The sequence below is a fragment of the Myxine glutinosa genome, chromosome 12 (assembly GCF_964187855.1).
Source record: "Myxine glutinosa chromosome 12, kmMyxGlut1.1, whole genome shotgun sequence".
Lineage (NCBI taxonomy): Eukaryota > Metazoa > Chordata > Myxini > Myxiniformes > Myxinidae > Myxine > Myxine glutinosa.
In genome coordinates this window covers 98,790,716-98,804,288 of record NC_136272.1, presented here as the reverse complement: position 1 = coordinate 98,804,288, position 13,573 = coordinate 98,790,716, and the positions used below count along the sequence as shown (strand labels likewise).

Sequence of the window (13,573 nt, the reverse complement as noted above, 5' to 3'; positions counted from 1 at the left end):
CCGAAATTGTGCGAAGGCACAGATAGAAAAATTGTGGAGTGAGACCCAAATTGGAAGAGCACCACAGGGTGGGTCAATGGGAATTGGTTTTTCGAACCGCATAGTGTAAAGAGGCCAATTGAATTGGCAGGGCAAGACCCCGGGTAGTTTAAATGAGTTAATGTTATTGGAGGATAGTTAGGATAAGAAGTCTCTTCGCACCATTCACATCCACTCACCAAGGTGACAGGACTCCACACCAGATTTTGTGAGCTGTATGGAATGTAAGACGCATCATGACGTGAGAGTGACATTGTGGTGATTCCATCTCTTCCTTCTTGGGAGGGATTGGCTGACAAATTTGGAGTAGAGGGGGGATAGAAGAGACAAGACGTAGCGACGAATTTGTAAAGGAAGTGTAAATACAGGGAAGGGTAAGGGTAGAGTAGGCTGACATGGGGGGCCACGAACGGCTAGGGACGAGCTTTCTCCGCTCGCTCTCCCGTGCTCCTCATGTTGCATTGCCTTGTGTTTGTGTGTACCCTTGTGCCCTTTCCTCCGCTGACTCTCTGCTTTGTCTTTCCTCCCCACCCATGGACCCATATTTTTGTTGAGGGGAGTGCGCAGGAACCCTGAGCTGTGCGGCTGCACTTCGCTACACCATGCAGCTGCACTCTGCTACCTCTTGCTGCACCAGTACACCTAATGGACCACACGTTCTGTGGCCTGGCACCTTTGCTGGAGCAGATAATTGCTGCAAACATTATCTTGCCCTGTGGACCACTGATTCTAAGTGGCGTCAAAGTCACGCAGATGGACGATGAGATTGGCCCTGCTGAAATAATAAAAAAACAGACACGGTTTGTGCACTTTTTATTTATTCCGGTGTGCCAGGAAAGAAGATCTCCAAGTTTTATTACGGCACACCGAAGACGAAGCAGGAAGACGCAAGAAGCAGCAGCCCAGCAGCAGCCCAGCAGCAGCCAAGCAGCAAACATTTATTGACATGATGATTGTGCATTTTTGTGCATTTTTGATAATTGTGCATGATTGTGCATTTTGGTGCATTTATTATGGTGTATGGTGTATTGGTGCAGTGCAGTGCATTGTTTTCTCCTCTCAAAATTCTCTCCCACAAAAGAACAGGTCCTGGGTTGTAGAACTGTAAATAATGAGATTAGTCTTGTAAATAACATGCTCCCCACCGGCTTTATGTGTAGTTTGAGAATTCTTTCCATAATTCGGTTAGTTGTGGGTGTGAATCTGTTAGTTAGTACACAACGCAGTAGGTGGGACATATTTAGTGTTGTAAAACTGTCACACACAGGGTGTTAGGTTAAATGTAGAGGGGAACCACACCTAATATAAGTGTCACACGTAGGTTAAAAAGTAGTCCTGACCCTTGCTAAAAACCGGTCGTGCTCACTTGTGTGGGTTCGGCTCGGGGACGAGCCTGGCGAAGGAGGGGGGCAGTGTTGAGGTTTTGAGATTGTACATATAACATCATTAAAGGTTAAAGGTTTGCCCCCCCCCCCCCCCCCATAGTTAGTCCACAAGCAACACGTAGGCCCATTAGAATTAGTTATGTCATAGTATGTGTAAGAGTAGGCCACTGTCCCTAGTAATATCTGCGTTGTGTAAAGAATTACGCTTAGGTCCTTTTCATTTTGCGGCCACCCTCCAATTTCCATCATGGGCAAACTTGATCCCGCGCCCCATTTTGGCTGATCCCTCCGTGTGTGGTGCTTTGGCTGCCAGCAGCATTAGCTGCCTTTTGCTCACTCAAACTAGTCGGGTAACCACGAGGTAGGCCTGAAAAGAGGGCGGAGCGCGAGGGTCGAGGTGTGGCCGCGTCAAGCAGCGCGTCAGAAGGCGGTGACGGTAAGGGCAACAGCCAACCAGAGCTCGGTGGGCATGGCTTGATAGGGTGTGGCAAGAAACGTCTGGTGAGTTCCAGAGGGTTCCAAGGGCATGGCAATAAAATCCTTGGTGCGAGCCCCCCCACCTCAGTTGACTTATAAGAAGGACTCGCATGGAGTTGAGAGATGAGAAGGGAGAGGCACTTACAAAGGATTGAAAGAAATCGCGCATTGTAAAGGACTGGCTGGGAGAAGAGTTGAGAGATGAGAAGGGATGCGCAGGTCTGAGTTGAGAGATGAGAAGGGAGAGGCGCTCACGAAGAACTGTATGAGGACCGAGCGAACTGGTATTGAGAGAACTGATCCGGAGCACTCGTGTGGGAACAGCACTGAGAGGACCGGCGTGCACATGACAGTTCGAGGCATTGATTGAGCAGTGCATTGAGAAGCGCATATTGAACTGTCCGTTTATTACGTACGCAGCCCCGTGAGTGTAACCGCCAAAGCCAGCCCTACTGTTCGCCCTGTGATAATCCCGTGCGCGCCAAACGACGCATGGAGAGCTCCTGGCCGCTGCGTTCTTCTACTTCGCAGTGTGAGTTGGGGACCGGAGAGCGAGCTGCCTGGACGCCATCCCTGGACCATCGACATGTTCGTCTGCAATCCCATGTGAGTGTGTCTGAGTGTGATAGGCCCGTTTGTCTTGGGATAAGTTAAGACTGTTTAAGACTGCACTGTGTATTCTTCTTCTTCTTATTGTACAAAGTGTAAATAAATCTGTTATTCCTTTTCTTCCCAAATTCGACCGTTTCCGTGATTTCCTCCATTGGGTAAGCGTGGCACGATTACAGACCACTTGGATCGGGTTTTAGTCACTGATAACGGCCCGGGTCACGGGTTCGCTACCGCTCGGCGTTTCCACCAACACCCGTGATTCGGGCGGGGCTTATTTCCTCGTTTCTGGGCGGCGCGATATATATATATATATATATATATATATGAAGGAACTGCGCTCCAACGCGAGTCGAAAGAATTGACGCGACCAAAGACGGAATTCGTCCGAGTTGCTTTATTGAAACAAAACAGCTCAGGTATTCTCAACAGCCCGTTTTTCGGGCAACAATATATATACACATTTATGTCGGGAAGTTTGCCCGGCAAAAGCTATACCGGGCATGCCCGGGTATCAAGGGCGAGCCTTGGAAAGGCGAGTCTGGACCTGCCCGGGCGTGTTTGGCTGCGGCCTGGCAAGTCGAGGCTGGGCATGCCCGGGCGCTCTGGGCGAGCACTGGAAAGGCGATAGCGGGCATGCCCGGATGCTCTGGGCGAGCCCTGGAAAGGCGATAGCGGGCATGCCCGGACGCTCTGGGCGTGCCCTGGAAAGGCGATAGCGGGCATGCCCGGACGCTCTGGGCGAGCCCTGGAAAGGCGATAGCGGGCATGCCCGGACGCTCTGGGCGAGCCCTGGAAAGGCGAGAGCGGGCATGCCCGGGAAAGACGAGACCGGGCGTGCCCGGGAGGTTCGGGCGTGCCCGGGAACAGTGAGTCCGGGCATGCCCGGGAGAGGCGCGTCTGGCCGTGTTCTGGCCGGTGCAAGGCGATTATGTACATCCAGCGGTAACCGCTACACACGCCCCTCCAGAATCGACCTGCACCGGCAGGTTCAATTTAAGGGGGGTCCGGATGACCCGGCCGAAGCGACCCCTGGAGGGTCGTGGGGAGGGGTCTGACGTGGTGGTGGGTGGTCGAGCGGGGGGAACTGTGGACGGGGGGCGGCCTCGCCGCGGAGGAAGGGCCAACCGTGGTGGTCGGTCGACGTCCATGTGCGCCGGTTTGAGGAGGTCCACAGAAATCCGGTCCGGCCGGCCGCCGAAGTCGACGATGAAAGACTTGTCGCCCCGTCGCAGGACCCGGAAGGGCCCGTCGTACGGCGGCCGGAGTGGCCCCCGGTGCGCGTCATGACGCACAAAGACGTACTCCGCTGTGCGAAGCGCCGGGGGGACGTAGGACTGGGGGCCACCGTGGCGGGACGTCGGCACGGGGGCAAATCGTCGGGCGGCCTCCTGGAGGTCCGAGCGCTGGCGAGCGGCGGACCAGGGACTGGTAGCGTCAGGCACGAATTCGCCCGGGACGCGGAGTGGCTGGCCGTAGACGAGCTCGGCGGCGGACGCCTGGAGGTCTTCCTTGGGGGCCGTGCGAAGGCCCAAAAGGACCCACGGCAGCCGGTCGGCCCAACCGTCGTCCTGAAGGCCGGCCATGAGTGCGGCCTTCATGGAGCGGTGAAACCGCTCGCACAACCCATTGGCTTGGGGGTGGTAGGCCGTGGTGCGGTGCAGCGTGACCCCCAACGAACCGGCGACCGCGCCCCAAAGCTCAGACGTGAACTGTGGGCCGCGGTCGGACGAGATGTCCGCTGGTGTGCCGAAGCGCGCGACCCAGGTGGCGATGAACGCCTGCGCCACGTCGGCGGCGGTGGTGGAGGTGAGGGGCACGGCCTCCGGCCACCTGGTGGTCCTGTCCACCATGGTGAGCAGGTGGGTGAACCCCCGCGAGGGGGGCAGGGGACCCACCAGGTCCACGTGGACGTGGTCGAAACGCCGTTCAGGCACGGCGAAAGGTGCCAGCGGGGCCTGGGTGTGGCGGTGGACCTTGGCTCGCTGGCAGGCCGTGCAGGCGTTGGCCCAGTCGCGGATGTTTCGTCGAAGGCCGTGCCAGACGAAACGCGCCGACACCAGCTTCTGAGAAGCTTTCCGGCCCGGGTGAGAAAGGCCGTGGATGGAGGCGAAGATGCGGCGCTGCCAGGAAACGGGCACGATGGGGCGAGGCTGGCCCTGGGAGACGTCGCAGAGCAGGACGGTGCCCGCGAAGGGGATGTCGGCCAGGCGGAGGCCCGTGTCCGCCACGTGGAGTGCCTGCACCGAGGCGTCGGTGGTCTGGTCGGCCGCCATGAGCGTGAAGTCCACGCCGAGGTGGACCGCGTTCGCGCTGGCCCGCGAAAGGCAGTCGGCCACGGCGTTGTCTTTGCCGGCGACGTGCTGGATGTCCGTGGTGAACTCCGACACGGCGGAGAGTGCTCGCCGAGCAACGAGAGCATATAGTCCATGCGCTCGGATGGGCGCGTGTCGCCGAGCTCGGGCAGGTCAAGCAGGCACCGTGCGCATGCTGCCGGTGAGAGGGCGAAAGCGCCGAGGAGGAGCGTCTTCAGCGCGTCGTATTTGTCAGCAGCCGGCGGGTGCTGGAGGAGGCTCAAGGCGCGGGCCGCGGTGGTGGAACCGAGCGCCGCCACAACATGGTGGAAGCGGGTGTCGTCCGCGGTGATGCCTCGCAGGGCGAACTGGGAGTCCGCCTGGGCGAACCAAACAGCCGCGGGAGTCTCCCAGAAGGTAGGCAGTTTAAGCGTCACTGCCGTATCCATGTCGGTAGGTCACCAATGAAGGAACTGCGCTCCAACGCGAGTCGAAAGAATTGACGCGACCAAAGACGGTATTCGTCCGAGTTGCTTTATTGAAACAAAACAGCTCAGGTATTCTCACCAGCCCGTTTTTCGGGCAACAATATATATACACATTTATGTCGGGAAGTTTGCCCGGCAAAAGCTATACCGGGCATGCCCGGGTATCAAGGGCGAGCCTTGGAAAGGCGAGTCTGGACCTGCCCGGGCGTGTTTGGCTGCGGCCTGGCAAGTCGAGGCTGGGCGTGCCCGGGCGCTCTGGGCGAGCACTGGAAAGGCGATAGCGGGCATGCCCGGACGCTCTGGGCGAGCCCTGGAAAGGCGATAGCGGGCATGCCCGGACGCTCTGGGCATGCCCTGGAAAGGCGATAGCGGGCATGCCCGGACGCTCTGGGCGAGCCCTGGAAAGGCGATAGCGGGCATGCCCGGACGCTCTGGGCGAGCCCTGGAAAGGCGAGAGCGGGCATGCCCGGGAAAGACGAGACCGGGCGTGCCCGGGAGGTTCGGACGTGCCCGGGAACAGTGAGTCCGGGCATGCCCGGGAGAGGCGCGTCTGGCCGTGTTCTGGCCGGTGCAAGGCGATTATGTACATCCAGCGGTAACCGCTACATATATATGTATATATATATATATATATATATATATATATATATATATGTATATGTATATATATATATATATATATATGTATATGTATATATATATATGTATATATATATGTATATGTATATATATATATATATATATATATATGTATATGTATATATATATATATATATATATATATATATATGTATATGTATATGTGTATATGTATATATATATATATATATATATATATATGTATACTGTATATATATATATATTTTTTTTTTAGTTGGCTTAAAATTAACTTTCCACCTCGATTTCCATAATCCACCGTTGATACTGCACACATCCTCCAGTCACACATGTGAACAAATTGATGTCCATTTGGACTTTGTTCAAAACCTCTCTACTTCCTACTCATCCTTGTAAACGATGCCATGATGACGCATCCTCTTAACCAATCCGCACCTCTTCTCCAACTCACCATTTATTTTCTGCCTCGTGAATCTTAATTAACGAATAATGCAGCACCTGCCCTTCACATCCGCTTCTTGCTCTGTATGGAATAAACACAATTAATAGGCAATGCCTTGCCTGCTCTTCATCTCCGTGTCTGCATAGCAGCACCAAACGCCCAATGCATCCTTCTGCATGAACTAGATCTTACACAACATCTCAGTGACAATGAGTAGCTCAAAGGCCCCTGCCTGCATCATATTCCCTTTTACAATTCATTTTCCAACAAGAACGGCACTCAGTACAGAGCATACCTCCGCCTGGTTGGCCCTATCACTCAATGGTGAAGAATCACTTTAAAATTATACCAGCCGGATCCGGATCCGAATCTTCACCAAAATTGAATCTATTCTTCCTTGTCACACACCCAACCGGTCCACCAAGTTTCATCCGAATCCGTCCACAACTTTTTGAGATATCCTGCTATGTATCGTTTTTGGCCCTATCTCCCAATGGTAAAGAATCACTTTAAAAATTCTAGAATCCGGATCTTCACCAAAATCTAATCATTTCGTCCTTGTCACATGCGCTACATCTCTGCCAAATTTCGTCCGAATTCGTCCACAACTTCTTGAGATATTTTGTTCACAGACAAACGAACAGCGGTGAAAACATAACCTCCATCCACCTTTGGTGGCGAAGGTAATAAAGTGTTGATAAAATGCCATGGTTTTCCCAGTTCTGTTTTTGCATCGGGCTGAACAAAACGGCCATCGATAAGATCATTACATCGACATAAACACTTTGGGTCGAATTTAAGAAAGGCGTTTAAGAGTTAGACGCACGTGTATAATCGTTAATCTGTGATGATCACTCATTCAAAGTTAATCTCTAATCTCTGAAGTGTTTATCTAATGCGGATCAAAACTTAATCACAAGCGTTTAAATAACAAAGAAACTTGTACATGTCAATGAGGGCATGTTTCAGAGGGTGTTTCAGACCTTGAAGCATTGCATGGCTTATAATTGGTCGTTTACATGGGATATTTGCGTGAATCAGGTCAAGATTTGCGTGAATGGGGTCAAGAGGAGGCAGAAGAAGATAGGGAATCTTCGAGGATAGATGCAAACCCCCTGGAGAAGTATGACAATCTCAAATTTGTCCGGAGTTACAGACTCTCAAAGTCATCGTTTCGTTCGCTGCTGAATCTTGTGTTCGATGACCTGGAAAGGTGTCCGATGAGGAGCAATGCGCTGAATCACCTCCAACAATTGTCTTTGGTGCTGAGATTCTGTGCAAATATACTTCTCCCACACTCCCCCCTCCCCTCTCCCCCGAGCCCTCTCCCTCCCACAGATCTCCCGATGTCCCTGTTCTCTGCTGTTGTACTTGTGTGCTTCCCTCTCTCTCCCCATCTTGTCTCCCACTCTCTTTATTGTATGTTTTGTGTCAGTTTTTTTGTTGCGATTGATGTTAGCTCTTACACGAGCCTCGATCTTGTATACAAAAAAAGAAAAAAAGTGCATCATTTCAATGGGATGTTGGAGATATGGGCCAAGGTTTCACAGGATAATTGGCTGTTTTTGCACAACTACTCAGATGTTTATCCCCCTTTGTAAATCGCCAGTTAGACGGGTGATTAGCTGTGCATGTACCGTTTTTGTCATAATTTAATGGATAGGCACGCATTAGGAAGACACACACTAAGTGCCTTTTGTAAATTCGGCCCTTGGTGTTTTGGTAATAATCAGGTATGCCTTCCTATGCTTCCATCCTGCTGATTTAATTTTTAGCTCACCTGGGAACGAAGTTCAGGGGAACTTATGCGATGGCGCATCGTCCGTCCGACACTTGCAACTTCTTCTCCGAAACCGCTGAAGGGATTGCGACCAAACTTGGCACAAATTATATTTGTTGTGTGACTAAAGTTTGTTCACGGCATTTCAAAAAGTGGGGATCTAAGGGGGTTTACCGGGGGTGAAAGTGGATCCAGGTTTGACCCCCCATGAAATCCAGGTTAAGGTGGTCTATGGGGGGAGGGAGGGGGAGCTTGCCCCCCAAAATAGGCATTTGCTTTTTTCTCAGAATAAACACACGCAATTTCGATGAAACCTGACCTCAACCTTCATCCTCCATGATGTACCAATGTTCGTTCAAGGCATTAGAAAAATTGGGGTCTGAGGAGGTATATGGGGTTGGGGAATGGGGTAGGAGGGGGGGAGGGGTTGCCCCCAAAATAGGTATTTTTGTTTGTTTGTTTAAAGTCTTATGATTATGTTAGTATGATTGTACATGCTGCCCTGTCTTCTAGCAACCATTGAAATTGGTTTAAAATACCTTTAGTCAGTGCAGTATACTTTTTATTTTACCAGGTGAGCGCCAGGGGTATTGCCCCATGTTTAACTTTACTTCCCTCTTTGCTTTGAAATCTGAGCGTAACTGATATTTAGGCCAATGTGTGTCAGTATTCTGACTAAATTACAAAATCCTGTCTCTTTAAAAGCTGCTTTGTCAGCAACCTATAACTTAATGGAGACATGTTAATGGTTGTTTCTCACCCTGAAATGCTCACAAATTATCCTCGATTGGGAAGAGGGGAACTGCGATGCCTGGTTTTTCATACAGTATTTCATGAGGCTTAAAGAGAGAGATGGAGAGAGATGTAGATGCAGATGGAGAGATATGCAGATGGAGATAGATGCAGATGCAGAGGAAGATGGTGACAGATGTAGATGCAGATGGAGAGATATGCAGATGGAGATGGAGATAGATGCAGATGCAGAGGAAGATGGTGACAGATGTAGATGGAGATGGAGAGAGATGTAGATGGAGATCGAGACAGATGTAGGTTGGGGTGGAGAGATGCAGATGGAGAGATATGCAGATGGAGATGGAGAGAGATGTAGATGGAGATCGAGACAGATGTAGGTTGGGGTGGAGAGATGCAGATGGAGAGATATGCAGATGGAGATGGAGATAGATGCAGATGCAGAGGAAGATGGTGACAGATGTAGATGCAGATGGAGAGATATGCAGATGGAGATGGAGATAGATGCAGATGCAGAGGAAGATGGTGACAGATGTAGATGGAGATGGAGAGAGATGTAGATGGAGATCGAGACAGATGTAGGTTGGGGTGGAGAGATGCAGATGGAGAGATATGCAGGTGGAGATGTAGGCAGATGGAGATGGAGACCGATGCAGACAGAGATGGAGACCGATGCAGATGAAGATGGAGACAGACATAGATGGAGATGGAGAGAGATGGAGATGTAAATGGAGACAGACGTAGATGGGGATGGAGACAGATGGTGATGGAGAGATGCAGATGGAGAGTTATGCAGATGGAGAGTTATGCAGATGGAGATGGAGACAGATGTAGATTGGGGTGGAGAGATGCAGATGGAGAGATATGCAGGTGGAGAGAGATGCAGCTGGAGATGTAGGCAGATGGAGATGGAGACCGATGCAGACAGAGATGGAGACAGATGCAGATGAAGATAGAGACAGGTGCAGATGGAGATGGAGAGAGATGTAGATGGGGATGGAGACAGATGGTGATGGAGAGATGCAGATGGAGAGTTATGCAGATGGAGAGTTATGCAGATGGAGATGGAGACAGATGTACATGCAGAGGAAGATGGAGACAGATGCAGATGGAGATGGTGACAGATGTAGATGGAGACAGATGTAGATAGAGATTGAGACAGATGTACATAGATGGAGATGGAGACAGATGTAGATGGAGATGGAGAGATATGCAGATGGAGATGGAGATATATGTAGATGGAGATGGAGAGATATGTCGATTGATTTTAAGGCTGAAGTAGATGGAGATGCAGATGGAGATGGAGAGATATTGAGATGAGAGAGATGCAGATGTACATGGCAACAGATGCAGATGGAGAGATATACAGATGGATATGGAGAGAGATGTATATGGAGATGGAGAGATATGCATATGGGGATAGAGAGACATGCAGATGGAGATGGAGAGAGATGCAGATGGAGATGGATGGAGAGAGGTACATATAGATGCAGGTACAGATAAGAAAAAGAGATAGGGAGAGGTCGCTATACAGTGCCTTCAGAAAGTATTCACACCCCTTGACTTTTCACATTTTGGTGTGTTACTGCCTGAATTTAAAATGGATTAAATTAAAAAATATCTGTCACTGATCTACACATAAGACCCCATAATGTCAAAGTGGATTTTTTAATAGAAATTTTTGAAAAGAATTTAAAATGAAATACAGAAGTATCTAATTTACATAAGTATTCAACCCCCAGAGTCAATAATTTGTAGAAGCGCCTTTATGGGTCTACAGATAACAGCTTTGAGTCTTCTTGGGCATGTCTGTATCAGCTTTGCACATCCGGATTTGGGAGTTTGTCCCATTCTTCCTTGCAAATTTGCTCGAGCTCTGTCAAGTTGGATGGCGAGCGTCGATGAACAGCAATCTTCAAGTCTTTCTACAGATTCTCAATGGGATTCAAGTCTGGACTTTGGCTGTTTTGACTTTCACGTGTTTGTTCTGAAGCCATTCCAGTGTTGCTTTGGCTGTATACTTGGAGTCATTGTCTTGTTGGAACATAAATCTTCGCTGCAGTCGAAGGTCCTTTTCTCTCTGAAGCAGGTTCTCCTCAAATTTGCCTGCATTTGGCTCCATTAATCGTTTCGTCTACCCTTACAAGTGACCCAATCACTGCTGCTGAAAAACATCCCCATAGCATGATGCTGCCACCACCATGCTTCATGATAGGGATGATGTTACATGGGTAATGAGCTGTGCACAGTTTTCGCCAGACAATTTTCGTCTCATCAGACCACATAATCTTCATGCTCTCGGTCTTTCATGGGCCATCTTGAAAATTCCAGGCGTGCTGTCATGTGCCTTTTCTCCTGAGTGGCTTATGTCTGGCCACTCTCCCATAAAGCATAGATTTGTGAAGGGCTGCAGAGAATGTTGTCCTTCTGGCAGGTTCTCCCATCTCAGTCAAGGAACTCTGTAGTTCTGTTAGTGATCATTGGGTTCTTGTTCACCTTCCTGACCAAGGTCCTTCTTGCTCGGTTGCTCAGTTTTGTTGGACGGCCAGCTCTCGGAAGAGTCTGGGTAGTTCCATATTCTTTACATTTCCTAATGAAGGAGCTCACTGTGCTCCTGGGAACTTTCAATACTATTCTCCTCCTCAGATCTATGCCTCCTCACAATTCTATCTCGGAGTTGTAAGGAAAGTTCCAAGGCCTTAATGGTAGAGTTTCTGCTCTGACATGCACTCTCAACTGGGTGACCTTATATACGAGTAAAATGGTGTGTTTCTTTCGAAATAACGTCCAGTAATTTTATTTGGCCACAGGTGGACTCCAATCAAGTTGTAGAGACATCTCAAGGATGACCAAAGAAAATTGGATGTACCTGAGCTCAATTTGGAGTGTTGTAGCAAAGGGGTTGAATACTTATTGACTCAAGATATTTCAGCTTTTCAATTTTAATTATTTTGTAAAAAATTGTGAAGAAAAAAAAATCCCACTTTGACATTATGTGTGAAAAAGTCAAGGGGCGTGAATACTTTCTGAAAGCACTGTAGATAGTTTTCTTTTCAATTGGCAAAAACAGTGAGTAAAGCTGGCAACTTATTTCACCTCTTTGCCCACCCCTAAAGCTACATGCGAATTGTGGAGGAGATTCTGATCCACCCAGCATTTGCAGACGGCCGACGCCTCACCCTCAGCCCCCGTGAGCAGGCCGCACAGGATGATGACTTCTACGCATACGACGAGGACGGAACCCGCTTCTCACATGATGTGACGCCAATTTTGCTGGCAGCCCATTGCCAGGAATATGAAATCGTGCACATCCTGTTACGAAAAGGTGCACGAATAGAACGACCGCACAACTACTTCTGCAAGTGTCCAGAGTGTTTGGAGAAGCAGCGGAACGATGCGTTCAGCCTTTCACGCTCACGTATCAATGCGTACCGTGGCCTGGCCAGCCCGACCTACCTGTCACTATCCAGTGAAGACCCCATACTTACGGCGCTCGAGCTGAGCAATGAGCTTGCGCTGCTGGCAAACATCGAAAAAGAGTTTAAGGTGAGGGCAGTGGGTTTCCACAAAAAAAAAAGAAGTAAAAACCTGTTTGGTAATATTCACTAACAGCGAGACACATCCAAAGAAGGCAGTGTTTGTTTCTGAAAATTAAAAATGTTAACTTCAATAACCCCATATTTCTGTCTGTTTATTTGAAATTCTGTTTGTTGATTATTGCCCTACAATTGGAGCGGCCATATTTGAGGACCGCGCTGTGTTTTGAAAGAATGTGAAGCTACCCCGAGTCAACTCGTTGTCATTGCCTCAATATTGTTTGAACAAGTTTCAACCTGGTTAGTCTGTTATTGTAATTAAAATAACAGTTATTATTATTATTACATACAAATATTTAACAATACAACTTTCCCCTTGTCCAATTACATCTTGAGGACGACAACAAAACTTTCTCATTTGTTTTTTTTTGCATTTGGGCGATTGACAGAATGATTACAGGAAGCTGTCTGTGCAATGCAAGGACTTTGTAGTGGGCCTGTTGGACCTCTGCCGTGATACCGAGGAGGTTGAAGCCATACTTAACGGTCATGTGTCTGATGGAGCCTCGTCTGGGAATGGCCAGCTGCGGCCTGTGCTGAGTCGTCTCAAGCTTGCTATCAAGTACGAGGTCAAAAAGGTACATAGCATCTGACATACAACAATTCTTTCCCCCATATTGAGAGATATATGTTAATTTAGCGTTGACAACCCTAAGGTTTCAAACCAATGATGTTATTTTGAGTAAAGTGAGGGGAAACATGCCCCTTTTCTCTCCTGGTCGTATGTTCAGTGTCCTGAATGTCCGCACCAGAGGGATCTCTGACTGACAGTACAGCGGACAATTTCAAATGAAAATTGTTCAGTGTACGGAACAAGAGGAACAAATACGGGGACATCTTGTCCGACCTTACTCCTTACTAAAAGAAAACAAACAATGTGGTTACCTGCTGTTCTGATGAGATGACCCTATTGATTAATTTACGTTTAAAAACTTTGAAAGCCTATTACATTAAATATTTGTATTTTTTATCATTGTTAGTCCGGTTCACTATGTCAATAAATTATATTTCGTTCAAAATCATGGTAGATTAGCAAACCTATACATTTTTGGAAAGGTTATAGCATAAGGAAACTAAAAATCAATGTTTACATTT

At 48.9% G+C, this 13,573-nt stretch overlaps 1 protein-coding gene across 1 annotated transcript in view; it reads left to right on the top strand.

The window, feature by feature from the left end:
- Nucleotides 1-13,573, top strand: part of LOC137437215 (short transient receptor potential channel 7-like) — a 91,494-nt gene that overhangs the window by 35,197 nt on the left and 42,724 nt on the right. The window contains exons 2-3 of the mRNA XM_078766287.1: nucleotides 11,999-12,428; nucleotides 12,868-13,056. Of these exons, the coding sequence (XP_078622413.1) occupies nucleotides 11,999-12,428; nucleotides 12,868-13,056 (619 nt within the window). The remainder of the gene's footprint in view (nucleotides 1-11,998; nucleotides 12,429-12,867; nucleotides 13,057-13,573) is intronic.